The sequence below is a fragment of the Pseudophryne corroboree genome, chromosome 10, assembly GCF_028390025.1.
Source record: "Pseudophryne corroboree isolate aPseCor3 chromosome 10, aPseCor3.hap2, whole genome shotgun sequence".
Classification (NCBI taxonomy): Eukaryota; Metazoa; Chordata; class Amphibia; order Anura; family Myobatrachidae; genus Pseudophryne; species Pseudophryne corroboree.
Genome location: NC_086453.1, coordinates 118,774,024 through 118,789,437, shown reverse-complemented (window position 1 = coordinate 118,789,437; position 15,414 = coordinate 118,774,024). Strand labels below are relative to the sequence as shown.

General features: G+C 41.6%; 1 protein-coding gene across 1 annotated transcript in view; it reads left to right on the top strand.

Moving 5' to 3' along the window:
• The window catches only part of CACNG7 (calcium voltage-gated channel auxiliary subunit gamma 7), a 218,630-nt gene that overhangs the window by 186,502 nt on the left and 16,714 nt on the right, over nt 1–15,414 (top strand). Inside the window, exon 3 of the mRNA XM_063942765.1 lies at nt 12,319–12,405. Within this exon, the coding sequence (XP_063798835.1) occupies nt 12,319–12,405 (87 nt within the window). The remainder of the gene's footprint in view (nt 1–12,318; nt 12,406–15,414) is intronic.

Below are 15,414 nucleotides of genomic sequence, written 5' to 3'. Positions count from 1 at the left end.
CTAGTATCTTAGGATGGATACCAGAGGGCATATTTTGGAAATTCAGGACTTCCTCTACAATAATTCATTGGTTTCAGGGAACCCAACTCTTTCGTTCTTTCTTTCTTTCTTTCTTTCTTTCTTTCTTTCTTTCTTTCTTTCTTTCTTTCTTTCTTTCTTTCTTTCTTTCTTTCTTTCTTTCTTTCTTTCTTTCTCTCATTTTCTCTTTCTTTCTTTCTTTCTTTCTTTCTTTCTTTCTTTCTTTCTCTCATTTTCTCTTTCTTTCTTTCTTTCTCTCTCATTTTCTCTTTCTTTCTTTCTTTCTTTCTTTCACTCATTTTCTCTTTCTTTCTTTCTTTCTTTCTTTCTTTCTTTCTTTCTTTCCTTCTTTCTTATTTTCTCTTTCTTTCTTTCTTTCTTTCTTTCTTTCTTTCTTTCTTTCTTTCTTTCTTTCTTTCTCTCTCTCTCTTTTTCTTTCTTTTCTTCATTTATTCTCATCAGAGATGAGTTCTTTTGCTATGGTATATATTTTAGGATATACAATATATTTTCCATGCCAGAGCCAGGACCACTGCGCACACTAGGAACTGCATTCCAGTATTGTCAAAAGTGGGTCATCTACCACTATATACAAATGATACAACAAATGGATGTGATGAGACTGATTACTATGCTCACTCTATCCACAATAATAATCAGGCTTATCTTGCACAAAAAATTGCTAACAACTCATACAGAACATTAAGAAATAGTTTAATTTGACAAAAACTGTCACAAAGCATATGCCGGCCATACACTAGGTCGACAGAGTGAGCGAATACACTATATCGGCGCGTCATCTGACCTATCGAATGAATGTTTTGGGTGCGATTACGATGTGATGTGTGTCCCTGATGGTTTGGTAGGGGTCCATTGCGGATCGTACAATAGATCGTAAGGTGCAAAAGCACCTTTCGATTTATTGTATGCCGAAGAGCTGGCATGGGTGGGGAGGAGGTTGTGAGACGACTCTCGTCTAATGCGAGTTGTCCTAATGTATGACCAGCATTAGTGTATATTAAGATATACACTAATAAAATGGCAAACAAGCTAACAAGTTTCCCGCAAATACACAGATGGTAAAACTCCTGTAATTTCATATATCTGTTCTGGGCTGGAACAAGCTTAACTCTGCATTAGTTTCTCTTCTTGAGACTTCTCTGTGCTACTGCTTCACTTGGAAGTTCAACCATCAAATAAGAAGGAAACTTGCTTGACAGGTATTAACAGATTTATTGAGCAATGATAGAGTACTCAGGTGCACTCATGAAATGGTTGGAAAATAACAGACTTGCAGGTGTAACCCTCCCTTGGATTGTCCTCCTCGGGATTGGATATTGAGGATATAGTGGCTCAACTTTAATCATTCTCTTCTTTGGTGAAGATTCTGAATGTGTCTGGTTGTCAAGCTCTAAATCTGCATTAGGTTGATTTTGTGACCTGGTTGGCTTGCTTCCCCATCTGGAACTACAATACTGTGCAAAGGTTTTTGGCAAGTGTGGAAAAATAGCTGCAAAGTAAGAATGTATTCAAAAATAGAAGTGTTAATAGTTTATTTTTATCAATTAACAAAATACAAAGTGAAAAAACAGGAGAGAAATCAAAATAAAATCAATATTTTGTGTGACCACCCTTTGCCTTCAAAACAGCATAAATTCTTCTAGGTACAGTTTTTGAAGGAACTCGGCAGGGAGATTGTTCCAAACATCTTGGAGCTAGCCACAGATCTCTTGTGGATGTAGTCTTGCTCAAATTCTTCTGGCTCTTCATGTAATCCCAGACAGACTGTGGTCTGGTACGCCAACAAGAACTTGCCCTTCTCCAGCACAAAATGCAGCTGCCATCAAGTCCAGGAAAGTGGTGGATTTTCTGGCCCATGAATGCATCCAGGAGCATGGTCATCTGCCGTACAGTCTAGATCTAGCTCCCTGCAACTTCTTCTTGTTCCCACAAATTAAGCACAAAATGCGTGGGATTAGTTTTGAGTCACCGGAAAGCTGCAGTGGAGACCTTCATCCAGCATGTAGAAGACCTGCTTCGGACTGGTCCAAGTGGTTTAAGCCATAGGCACTTCTACAATGGGTGCTGTGCACACGGGCCCCTAGGTTTGGGTGGGCCCACACTGCACCCATATAGTAGGCTTACCCCTCCAGAGTCCCGTGGTGGCGTCCCTGCTGTGCGGGCACAAATCACTAGGAAAATGGCCACCGCAGCCATTTCTGATTGATTTGTACATGCGCACTGCAGATGTCCCAGGGAACAAAGTGCAGAGGCTATGTTCCCAGAGACCTATGCATGCACAGTAGAGGCTGCACGCAGGTCCCCTCCTCTCTTAAAATGCCCCTGGTTCAGCGCCTGTAACTTTGCATAGACTCTTCTGGCAAATACTTTGTAAATAAAACTGGAAACTTATTGCACACCGCTCATAAGTATATAAGTATATGAATATACCACCACTCACCAGGTGGTATATTCATTAAAGTACGGGTTTGTAGAAGTGGAGATGTTGTACACAGCAACCAATCAGAGTCTACTTATCTATCTAGCACCTTCTAGAAGATTATAGCTAGAATCTGATTGGTTGCTATGTGTAACATCACCACATCTATAATCCTGCATTTTAGTACGTATGCCCCAAGGTCTTGAAATTGATTTTGGTATTTAAACCTTAACTTTGTACAGCCATTAATGTCACAGCCCGGTGGCTGTTCCATGCTTTGTCTCACAACCACTGCAGATATGGATATGAGTGGGGAACCAATAAAAAGTAACGCTGATATATAGTAGCAGATTGCAGGTCCTGATTGGTCCTAGCCCTCTGCAACCAATACTAGTGATGAACAGAAAGGTACGTTGTAGTGTACATGTACAGTATGCTATGCTAAATGTATCCTCTCTGTTCTCCTAATTCCTCTACTCTCGACCCCCACCCCCAACATAAACATTACCTTTGTCCCAAATTTTAGCAAAAATTTTTGCAAACATATCCAAACAATTATGTCTGGACTAGGTGAGCATTTAACGGTGACTGTATCTATCGAAAACAGAACAGTACTACAACCATAAATATAAATTCTTTGCTACCAATATAATTCATATATATCAGTGGGCTGTTCATATTGCAACAATGTATTAAGGAAGAAAAAGTATTGACAAGTACTGTCTATATTATATTACAGCTTGTGTCTTTTCTTTAGTCACTGTCTGTAAGCCACATAAATGGCGCTTTCTCCCTTTGGCTATCTTCCCACAAATGCTACTCTGGAATTGAAATATGATTCTGTGCTTCTGCCCAGAGGCTTGAAAGCAACTTTTTGCAAACTTTCTACCATCCAAAATAGCTTTGTCTGTATTTGGCTGCCAGTGCTTGCTTGTAGCTTTACTTTTATATTTCAGGGAAAAACCCAAATGATTTGCCATTAATTACTGCACTTCACAATCCGTATGAAACTCTTAAAACCAACATTACCTTCCTCTGTACAGAGGGGGTAATTCAGATCTGACCGCTGCTGTGCGTTTTCGCACAGCGGGCGATCAGGTCCTAACTGCACATCCGTATGCACAGTAATGCGCACTCGCATCGGACAACAATGGCCATCGCTGGTCAGCGATGGGATGGTGTGAAAACTCCAATCGCACGAGCGTTCGCAAGGTGATTGACAGGAAGAGGCCATTTGTGGGTCGCAACTGAGCATTTACAGGGAGTCTCTGGAAAAACGCAGGCGTGCCCAAGCGTTTTCAGGGAGAGTGTGTGACATCAGCTCCGGCCCCGATCAGCCTCTTCTCATCACACTGTAGGAGTAAGTCCTGGGCTGCGCAGAGACTGCACACAGTGGATTTTTGCGGCTCGGCGTACAAATGCGATCGCACACTTGCACTGCGAATTTACACTTCCCAGGGGTCGGTGACTATCTGATCGCAGGATAGCAAAATTAGCAGCCCAGCGATCAGATCTGAATTACCCCCAGAGTTCCATTTGATGAGATGCACTGTAATTGCCTTAGTTACTTCTTTAAATTAAAGTATATATCATATATAATGTCATTAAGATCTTACAGATTTCGTACAGATGTCTCACATTGTTTTTAGCTTACAGAACATGCACTTCTGTACAGCAATATGCAGAAGTTAATTATTTTAAGTTGTTGCACCAATAATTATAGTACTTGATGTGTTTTGGCAAATAAAACCCATAAAATATGACTTCGGTGTTAATTTACTAAGCCTTGGAGAGAGAGAGTACCAGTCAATCAGCTTATTACTGACATTTTTCATACTGTGGTTGAAAAATGACAGGAGCTGGTTGGCTGGTACTTTATCTCCGTCCACCATCTGTCTCCAAGGCTTAGTAAAGGAATGTAGTTATAATGCCAGCTGTCGGCATCCTGGAATCCCGACAGCCAACATATTGCTGGCGGTCGGAATGCCAACACCCCCCATAATGCTCACTCGTTTGGTGGGTCCACGCTACCAACTGAGTGGGAATAGAACCCGTGGGCTCGCCACTGGGCCCGGAGCGTGGTGAGCCCACGAGGGGACTCGCTGCCAATATACCGGCAGATGGGATGCCGCTCTTGGTATACTGACAGCCGGCATCCCGTCAGCCGGTATATAACCCCATTCCACTGTAAATAGACCCCGTAGCTGGAGTACAGGTGATGATTTAGATCAGTCTCAGGGGTGTTCAGCATGTAACCCTCCAGCTGTTGTGGAATTACACATCCTAGCATGCCCTGCCATGAATCCTGGGATTTGTAGTTTAACAGCAGGTGAACAACTGCTTGTTAAATACCCCTGCCTTAAATTATAGTCACAATCAGCAATATGGACAACAGGGGACTATTAATAGTGGAGGGGGCCCATGTGCAGTCTCCGTCCAGGCCCCTTCCTCCTTAGCTGGCAGCGCATTAGACTCTGAGCACTAGGAGCACTAATAGACTGTGGCGCTGTGCCTATAGATTGCAAGCTTGCGAGCAGGGCCTTCCTACCTCTATGTCTGTCTGTCTTTGCCCAGTTTTATTCTATAACTGTTGTTCTAATTGTAAAGCGCAACGGAATATGCTACGCTATATAAGAAACTGCTAATGAAAAAAAAAATAGTCTACTGTGCATGTGCAGGTCTCCAGGAAAATGGTGCAGCTGCCATCTTCCCCAGTGATTTTCTTACTGCACCTGGGAAAATGGCCACCACGTCATTTTCCTGGTGATTTGTGCAGCGCGGATCTTCGGGGAGTTACAGTAAGTATTGTAGAAATTGGTGGAGGGTGTGCGGTGTGGTCCCTCCTAGACCCAGTGGCCCATGTGCACCTCACACACTAGTCTGCACCCAGAGGCGGATTGGTCATAGGGCTTACAGGGAAGATTCCCAGTGGGCCGACGCACCCGTGGGACCTGTTTTGTTTGAGGACATGTGGTCCTTTTTATAGACTTAATGAATAAGATGCTAAATAATTTGCATATATGAAAATTACTGCCACTTAGCCTGTGATTGCAGATGATCTAGTGTATGCTCTGTCTGCCTGCTTGGCTGATATATAAGATTGAGTGAATAGTGATTGGGATACGGTTGGTGTAATAACCAAGAAAATATATATTTCTAAAGAATTATATAGTTTCCTAAATTCTGAAGATGTATCATATAATGTGCTCATAACATTTAATTTTATTTCTTTTTAACTTCCCCCTTGATGCTGGACATGCCCACTCTCTGGAAAGTTGTGGGGGGAGGGTGCTGCTGCCATGGCCCATGGCTAGACCTTACACCTCTGGTGCTGCCCATGTGGGGCCACTAGTACAAATTTTTCCAGGGCCGCTTTTTGTTCCCAATCCGCCCCTGTCTGCACCCATTAAAGATATGCCACTGATGGACACACATTAATCAATAACTCCAAGTGAGATTTTATATTCTTTATTATCACTAAACTGCAGTCAGTGTTCTTGACATGTTGGCCATTCACCTAATGTCTTTATTTCGGGTATATGCTGGAAATATCAGCGGCCAAATGTAATAGCCTCCGAGTTTTGGAGGAGCAGGAATTTTATGCCAGTCTGCCCATTTTTTTTTAAAGCAGCAATCATTTAGAAGGCAAAACCAGGTTAATTTTGCCTTCCAAATGATTGCTGCTTTAAAAAACAGTTAGACTTGCACAAAATTCCCTCACCTCCGGAACTCATAGGCTATTACATTTAGCCTCCGGAGTATATTTTTAGTGTAATAATCTATTTTTAAGTATATGTGCAAAAGGAACCATGCAATAGATTTCAAAGCCCCAAAACCGGCTACCCAGGTCAGATTGCCTGTCTGTACGTACTTAAAAAGATCTATTCATCTTGTGTTCTAGAAAGGGAAACCATCTTGGTATAAAACCACTTTATGTCAGAAAGGTGAACACCTGATCAAACTCTTTGCTCTTTTTTGCAAATCTTTTCATAAACAGGATAATACTGAAGAGCCACTTGTGTGTAATGTACTTATGCATACTTATACATTCTCTAGGATCATTATTGCACATTTTGATGCATACTGTTTATAAATATGTAATTTTGTATTACTGTAAAATATACTTTAAGTAATGAAATACATGTTTATAGTTATAGCAAAGAAAATAAAAAGTGAAGTCCGGGTAGTCTTGCGTGATGTAGTGTACCAACATACAAGCAACATGGCAGAAATTCCATTAATGTAGAAATTCCATTTACTTTTTATTTATTTTAAAAAATTTCAAGTTAAGTACATTTTTAAAATACACTTATCAGTCCTACAAATTATCTTGTTTTCAGTATGTCTATGGAAAGCAAACACATATGGCTTCCATTAGAAAGGACAAGAGGGAAAGACAAAAAACCCTTGTTTGGGAGCACTCATTTGAAAAGATAGAAATGATATGTATAATGAAAAAATATTAAGACATAACCTTTATTTTAATCCTTGAATAAAAAGAGAAAAATGTTGGACAAAAATTAGGGCTCGTGTGTGTAAAAATCTTGTTTAACCTTTTTAGCCCTAATTTTTGTCCAACATTTTTCTCTTTTTATTCAAGGATTAAAATAAAGGTTATGTCTTAATATTTTTTCATTATACATATAATTTCTATCTTTTCAAATGAGTGCTCCCAAACAAGGGTTTTTTGTCTTTCCCTCTTGTCCTTTCTAATTGTAGTATAACCTACAAAATTCCTGGGAGCACCGCCAATCACTAGCAGTTCTATATCTACTTAACAACTGCATGTACATTGGTCTGTCATTGTTTACATTTATTTCTATACGCTAGCAATAATAATTATCTAGTGCGGTTCCACAAAATACATGTTCTTATACATATGGCTTCCAGCCACAAGTGACAAAGCTAACTACATACTAGAGCGATATCAGACTGACAAATGGCACAATTTTTCTGCCAGTGGAAGGTTCCAATATATAGTGCATCCGGAAAGTGTTCACAGCACTTCACTTTTTCCACATTTTTTATGTTGCAGCCTAATTCAAAAATGGAATAAATTCATTTTTTTTGCCTTAAAATTCTACACACAATGCCCCATAATGACAATGTGATTTTTTTTGTTGCTGAGATTTTTGTACATTTATTAAAAATAAAAAAGTAAGAAATCACATGTTCCTAAGTATTCACAGCCTATGCCATGAAGCTCAAAATTGAGCTCAGGTGCATTCTGTTTCTAATGATCATCATCGAGATGTTCCTACAGCTTAATTGGAGTCCTCCTGTAGTAAATTCAGTTGATTCTACATGATTTGGAAAGGCACACATCTGTCTATATAAGGTCCCACACTTGACAGTGCATGTCTGAGCACAAACCAAGCATGAAGTCAAAAGAATTGTCTGTAGACCTCTGAGACAGAATTGTCTTGAGGCACAAATCTGGGGAAGGGTACAGAAAAATATCTGCTGATTTGAAGGTCCCAATGAGCACAGTGGCCTCCATCATCCGTAAATGGAAGAAGTTCAGAACCACCAGGACTCTTCCTAGAGCTGTCTGGCCGTCTAAACTGAGCAATCAGGGGAGAAGGGCCCTAGTCAGGGAGATGACCAAGAACCCGATGGTCACTCTGTCAGAGCTACAGCATTCCTCTGTGGAGAGAGGAGAACCTTCCAGAAGGACAATCATCTCTGCAGCAATCCACCAATCAGGCCTGTATGGTAGAGTGGCCAAACGGAAGCCACGCCTTAGTAAAAAGCCTGCCTGCACCTGAAAGACTCTCAGACCATGAGGAACAAAGTTCTCTGGTCTGATAAGACAAAGATTGAACTCTTTGGCATGAATGTCCGGCGTCATGTTTGGAGGAAACCAGGCACCGCTCATCACCAGGCCAATACCATCCCTACAGTGAAGCATGGTGGTGGCAGCATCATGCTGTGGGGATGTTTTTTAGCGGCAGGAACTGGGATACTAGTCAATATAGAGGGAAAGATGAATGCAGCAATGTACAGAGACATCCTAGATGAAAACCTGCTCCAGAGCACTCTTGAGTCAGACTGGGGCGACGGTTCTTTTAGCAGAACAACGACCCTAAGCACACAGCCAAGATATCAAAGGAGTGGCTTCAGGACAACTTTGTGAATGTACTTGAGTGGCCCAGCCAGAACCCAGTTTTGAATCCGATTGAACATCTCTGGAGAGATCTGAAAATGGCTGTACACCAACGCTTTCCTGCAGCTTGAGAGGTTCTGCAAAGAGGAATGGGCGGAAACTGCCCAAAGATAGGTGTGCCAAGCTTGTGGCATCATATTCAAAAAGACTTGAGACTGTAATTGCTGCCAAAGGTGCTTCAACAAAGTATTGAGCAAAGGCTGTGAATACTTATGTACATGTGATGTCTTAGTTTCTTATTTTTAATAAATTTGCAAAAATCCCAAAAGCACTCTTTTCACAATGTCATTATGGGGCATTGTGTGTAGAATTTTGAGGGGAAAAATGTATTTATTTAATTTTGGAATAAGGCTGTAACATAATAAAATGTGGAAAAAGTGAAGCGCTGTGAATACTTTCCGGATACACTGTAAGCAGTAGACACTATACAATTTTAAAGAAAAAATCTGCAGATTTTCAGGAACATGGATTGATTATTTGCACATGCCCGCCCACAAGAATGATGAGGCAAACGTAAAAAATCCTAGCAAATAAGGGACTGGATGTAATGACGCTCCAGATCGTGGGAGATGCAAGATGCCGCCGATCTCTGACATATTTTTAAAGGGGAAAATGACTTACAAGGCAAAACAATGCCTTATAAGTGATCATCCCTTTAAAAAAATGCCCGAGATGGGACGGCATCTCGCACTGCCGGCAATCTAGGATGTTATTATTATAAATGCCCACACTACATGATATCGGGACCTTTTGGCCAATATCTTTTGGAAATTTTGAATGACCGTTAAAGCTGAGTGTTTCTGGACATTTTTGTCCCGCATTATCTGTGTCTGCCCAGAAAAGGAATGACACTACAGAAAATTCATCTAGATTTCCTGATTATTGGTGAATCGGCCTGATAATTGTATAGTGTGTACCTAGCCTTAGACTGTAAGCATGTTATGTGAAGGCATAGGGGAAAAAAGGTGAGGGAGGACGTCACACTGTATAGGGCAGACATAACACATATTGTACAGTACGGCTGCCAGAGTGTCAGTCTGCTACACACAGACATTTGCGATTGTTACTTTACCATAGGATTCATATGGGGTCATGTGCTACTATATACTAGCGCTAATAAGACCTGAAGCTGTTTCTCTGTATTGCTATGTCATGTGACTTTTTAGAGGTGGGATTTATTATATTACCCATGGCAGTGCCGTAACTAGACATTTTAGCGCTGTGTGCAAGAAACCGCATTGGCACCCTCCCTCCCACATCATATTTAAAATAGGGCCAGTGCGCGCTATAGGCGTGTGCCAAAAATATAGGGGTGTGGCTTCATGGGGGAAGAAGCGTGGCCACAAAATAATACCAATTCATAATATGCCACACAGTAGCGCCACTTACACATATTCCGGCAGGCAGAGTCCCCCTTTTACACATTCCGGCAGACAGAGTCCTCTTTTAACATTACGGCAGGCTAGGTCCCCCTTTTACACATTACGGCAGGCAGATTCCCCCTTTTATGCAGTACAGCAGGCAGAGTCCCCTTTTTACACATTACGGCAGGCAGATTCCCCTTACACCCCCCCCCTGCCCTTAGAGTGTAGTAGAGTGTAGTGTAGTGTAGTGTAGTGTAGTGTAGTGAAGTGTAATATAGTATAGAGTGTAGTGTCTGTGTAGGCACTTACGTGAGGTTTACGTTCTTCCTGCACTGTTGCCGGCTCCTGTACAGAACTGACTCCTCTGCAGAGTCTGTACACTTCACATGCAGAGAGGGGGCAGGCCGCGGGAGCGCAGCAGCACAGGGGGGATATCCTGTCCAGCACGGATGCTGACTTTACACAGTGATCAGCGGCTCCAGCTGGTCGGTGCTTGGGGCTGCTGCGGATGCCAGGCACAGGGGAGCGGGAGGGCTGCCGTCAGCGGGAGGGATATGCGGCCACTCAGGGTGTATGTAGAAGGTGCGCCAACAGGGCAAGTGCGCTGTGGGCAATGCACCTTCTGCACACACCTAGTTACGGCCCTGTCATTAATATTCGGTTACAATATACTGCCATACCCGGGATTCAGACCTATAACCTGTTGAACTGTAACCAAACACCTTACTCATTGAGCTATCTGATCCTGCATTAATACTATGGACACTATATGAAGCTACTGGTACTTTGTATAAAAAATAATCAGTATTGCAATTGAGCAGATCTATGTGGTGTGCAGCCACACATCCAATCTCTTGCAGTCACACAATAAATAGATCTTCTCAGCAGCAATGCGGATCATTTTTTCACAAAGTACAAGGTAAGCTTCAAATAGAATTCTCTAGCTTAAAATTCTCTAGCTTTCTATGTAAGGGCAGATAGCTCAATGAATAGAGTGTCTGACTGCAATGCCACAGGCAATGGGCTCAAATCCGGGGTATGTCAGCATCTTCAAATGTAATAAAGGACAATTTGACTGAATAACAAAGAAACCTCAAGATGAGTTCATGAATGTTGTATAGGTATTAGCGACAGAAGGGGTCAGGGTAGGAGACAGTGGTGGTCAGGAGATACTGGGCTTCAAAAAGTGGGGAAGCTCAAAGTGAAAGTAATTAAAACAGATAATTGACAAGTGCTACCAACTGCGCCCCCTACCCTGCAGCGCTATGTGCGGTGCCCCCTCCGCACACACCTAGTTACGGCCCTGACCCATGGCTTTGTGCAGTGAGAGTGTATCATTTGTGAGGAGTCAAATGCTGTATGAGGCCTGGATGATGGCAGGTGATAAATACACAAAGATATTCATGAACTTAATATGCAAAAATAAAGTTTTTAGAAAGACATACACGATCGAGTCACATTATTATGACCACCTCCTACATTTGACGTTGGCAGATCGTAGCCCATGCAGTACATCACATGTCAGGCGCCGGCTCGATGGGTATATAAGGTGTGCAATAGGTCGTCTGCACACATGTCACTCAATGCTGTCATGGGTAAAAGGGGCAATTTATTCGAGTTGCAAAAAGGGATGATAATCTGCTCTCTGAAACAGCGCAGTTTGTTAACTGTTGGCGTGCTGCTGTGGTGAAGGTGTATCATAGCTGGACAAATGGCACCATTGCAAATAACCAACGTGTAGACTGCATTGATGTGAGAGGTGAATGTCTGCTACAGTGGACCAGCTCACCATCAAAATTAACCAGGGGACTACCAGATGTGTGTCTAAAACGACAGTTCAGCCCATCTAGCTGCTGTTCATGCTGCACACGGGGTTACTCTCGCTATTAGCTGGTGCGGTGGTCATAATAATGTGACTTGACCGTGTATTATGAAATAGCGGAGCTTGCAGGCATTTCCTTCTTAACAGTAATGCAAGACTTTGAACGCAAGCAACTGTACATAAGTCATTATTTTAATGTCTATTTACCCAGACCCAAATTAGCAAGTTATACTCTTTCAGACCACAATAAGTATTGGAATGCATACAGTGGACACATTCAATTAACAAGGAGACCCCTTAAATAACACAAAAGAATGTAAACTAGTGTTGTAATAGCACACAAACTTGCAACACAGTTACTGTACTTTGCAGGGTACTGCTTGTAAATTATTTCCCTTGAATTTGTTTATTAAAGTATATATTTAAGTCATGAGTCATTTTGCTATATATTTGTACGCTCAGTATTCCAGTAATTAATTACTTGGCTATTTCATTCTGTTTGATGCAGGTCGAGAAAAAGGTCGGTGTGTTGCTTCCGAATTTTTCCATGGCCCAGACACGGATATTGTGACGGAAAATACTGCAAATATACTCAGTAAGTTAAAAACCTCAAAGTTTAGTGACTGATAGGTACTGTAATTATTAATGCAAATGTAACACTATTTTGTCATTAATGAAACTATGTATGTGATTTGAGAAAGAGAGCATGTGTTTATTCATGGTAACAGAATTATATTTTAAAATAGGAAGATTCACATTACTGCAAACTGTATGTTGGTATTATTTATTTTATTTTATATTTTATTTTACTTTACATAGTAAGATACATTTTAACTAGGCTCACCCGAGGACGCTCGGGACCACTCAGCCTTATTGGAGAGGTAATCTAACTATTCATTATCACCTGTCATCGGCTCCTGGAACTTTGAGACGTTTTAGAATACAGCTCTTGTATATAGAGCCTATGATTGTATTCCATATTCATTTTTAATTCTACATTTAACAATTGTGTTTGAGGGTATATCCAACAGTGTCAAACAAACAGCCTGGTAACTTTACTGCAACAATTGTTACAACCTAATTGCTGCTAGTTATCTAGTTGACACTTGTAACTGATGTGAATGTAGAATATCTTTTGATACAGAATTTCAGTGAGGAAAAAGGTTTTTATGTCAGATATATATCTGGTTTATTGTGCAATTTTTATTGTATTGTAATAAATATTTTTTAATATATCAAAAAATCCCTTTTGACACTTTGGTTGTGAATTAATTCTGGATCGCAGGGTCAGTTAGTGTTGAGCGCTTCTATTTTTACCCATTTCTTCTCCAGCTTATTAGTTAGGAGTAACACACTACTCCTTATAGAGGCGCACACACTTCTGACATTTGTGATTTTATTTCTAAGTTGTTAGCTTTGTTTAAATTTTATTAAGATAATTGAGACACATTGGCGCAGCAAAAAATCTCCTTTTCTTTTTCTCACAATTATAATGTGCCACAAAGCAACAAGACCATGGTGCTTGGCAGCATGACGGCTCCTCCCACTTTGTCAGGGTTACTGGGAGTGCGACAGTGGCTGTATTTTCCTGTTATAATGGAGGCATTACTATATATATTGTTATTAAATTGGGGGCATTACTATATATTTCTATTATACTGGAGGTATCACTATATATTTCTATTTTACTGGAGGCATTACTATATATTTTTAGCCTTACCTCCAGATAAAAAAAAGGGAGGGGCTGTCGTGTGGCGCGCCGCTAGTGTCATGTAGCCACTCCCACTAGCAGCATATGGCCACGCCCCTTCACAACACATGACCACGCCCATTTTTCGGCACTCCGTGCCACTAAGAAAATATTTCTGCTTGCACCACTGGATTACTGTATAATGCTTGACCGCTGCCGATTACAAAGGTCTACTGAAAGAGAATGGTCAGGTAAAGAGGGTTTAAAGCTGACAGTTTAAAGGCTTAGTGGTACAGTAAGTTTTATTGGTATTGTTTAAGTTTGATACATGGTTTATATGATATTGTTACGTTATATAATATGTTATTATTCTGCATGGTGAAATGTGGTCTATGTATTATCTCTTGAAAATACATTGCAGGTTATTATTATTACTAGTGTGCAAGGCCCAGCATATGCCATGTCACCTTGGTTCGCCCACTGCTCTGCCCCCCTGTTCTGCTCACTCACCCATCTATAACAGTAGAAGTGTTGACCGACAGAGAAGATGTTTGTAAGATTTACAGTTGCTATTTTCTGTCAATAGGATGAGGATATTGTAGTTAAGGACTGCATAAAGGAAAGACGTTCTGGAGTGGAAATTAGTGGGGAATAGGGTATGCAGTTGAGTTGCCGGCAGTCGAGAACCCGGCGGTCTTTGTTGCACTCACCACACCCCCACCCCGACATTCTGCGGCCGGGATCCTGGGGTAAGCATGCTGAATGTCGGGATCCCCAGCGCCAGTCATCCATAACCAAATCTTTTTTAGTACTTGTTCCATTGTGGTGATTAGCTTTTTCCATCAATGTACCAGGTTTTGCAAAAACAAGAATTGCTCTTAAGAGCTGTATCCTCGTACATCTAGCCTCAATATGCCACACAGCGTAAGTGAGCCATTCTGTGCTTTTTTTTTTGCCAAAAATGCGTATTAGTCTGATTAATTTGATATGTGACACTTGTATATCTGTGTACAACTGAGTCTGTATATGAAGCACAACGGAACTTGGTGTGGAAAAAAGCTGTGGCGGTTGCATCATAGCACTTTGTATACAGATTCATCAAGTCAAACACAGATATACAAGTGTCACATATCAAATGAGTGTGGTATGCGCGATCAGCGGTCAGCATACCGGCGCCAGGATCCCGGCAGCGGAATCCCGGTGGAGGGTAGGCGAGTGCAGGAAGCTCCTTGCGGGCTCACTGCCCTCGATATGCTGCGGGCTCGGTGGTGCCACGGGTTCTATTCCCACTCTGTGGGTGTCGTGGACACCCGCGAGTGGAAAAGTCCCTGTTGGTCGGCATGCCGACCATCGGGATTGTGAGGGGGCGGGATGTAGGGGGAGGTTATGTGACCGTCTGTCTCCTGACCGCCGGTCACATGACTACATCCCATATCAAATGAATCTCATGAAATTAATTGCATATCAAATTAATCAGCACAGTGTCTTGGTGCACATCACATTGTGACTGTGATACATTTTTGTCAAAAGAGACACCCTGCATGATAGCCCTTCTAGGCCACTGGCCAAATGAGATCTGGGGATTCCTTTTTTTTGGTTGGTCATTACAATTTATTTGATTCTTTTACAACTGGTAGTGGTGGGGCAATTTTTTGTGGTGCAGGAGATAGTGGGTAGGGAGGTTGGGGCTGCATTGGCTGTCTGGAGTCATTGGGACCGGTCTCGATCTGAAGAAGGCCAATAATGTTGTGCTTAGGGGCGGTCTGACCCCTAAATCGCCCTCTGGTCATAGAACCTGCTGTGCCAAGAGGGGCTGTTTGGCACAATTGCATCAATAATAAGGACTTATCGGTATCTTGGAAAAATAAAACAGATAAGAAAACAGAAATAGACCTCTTACTACAGTTCTGCTGC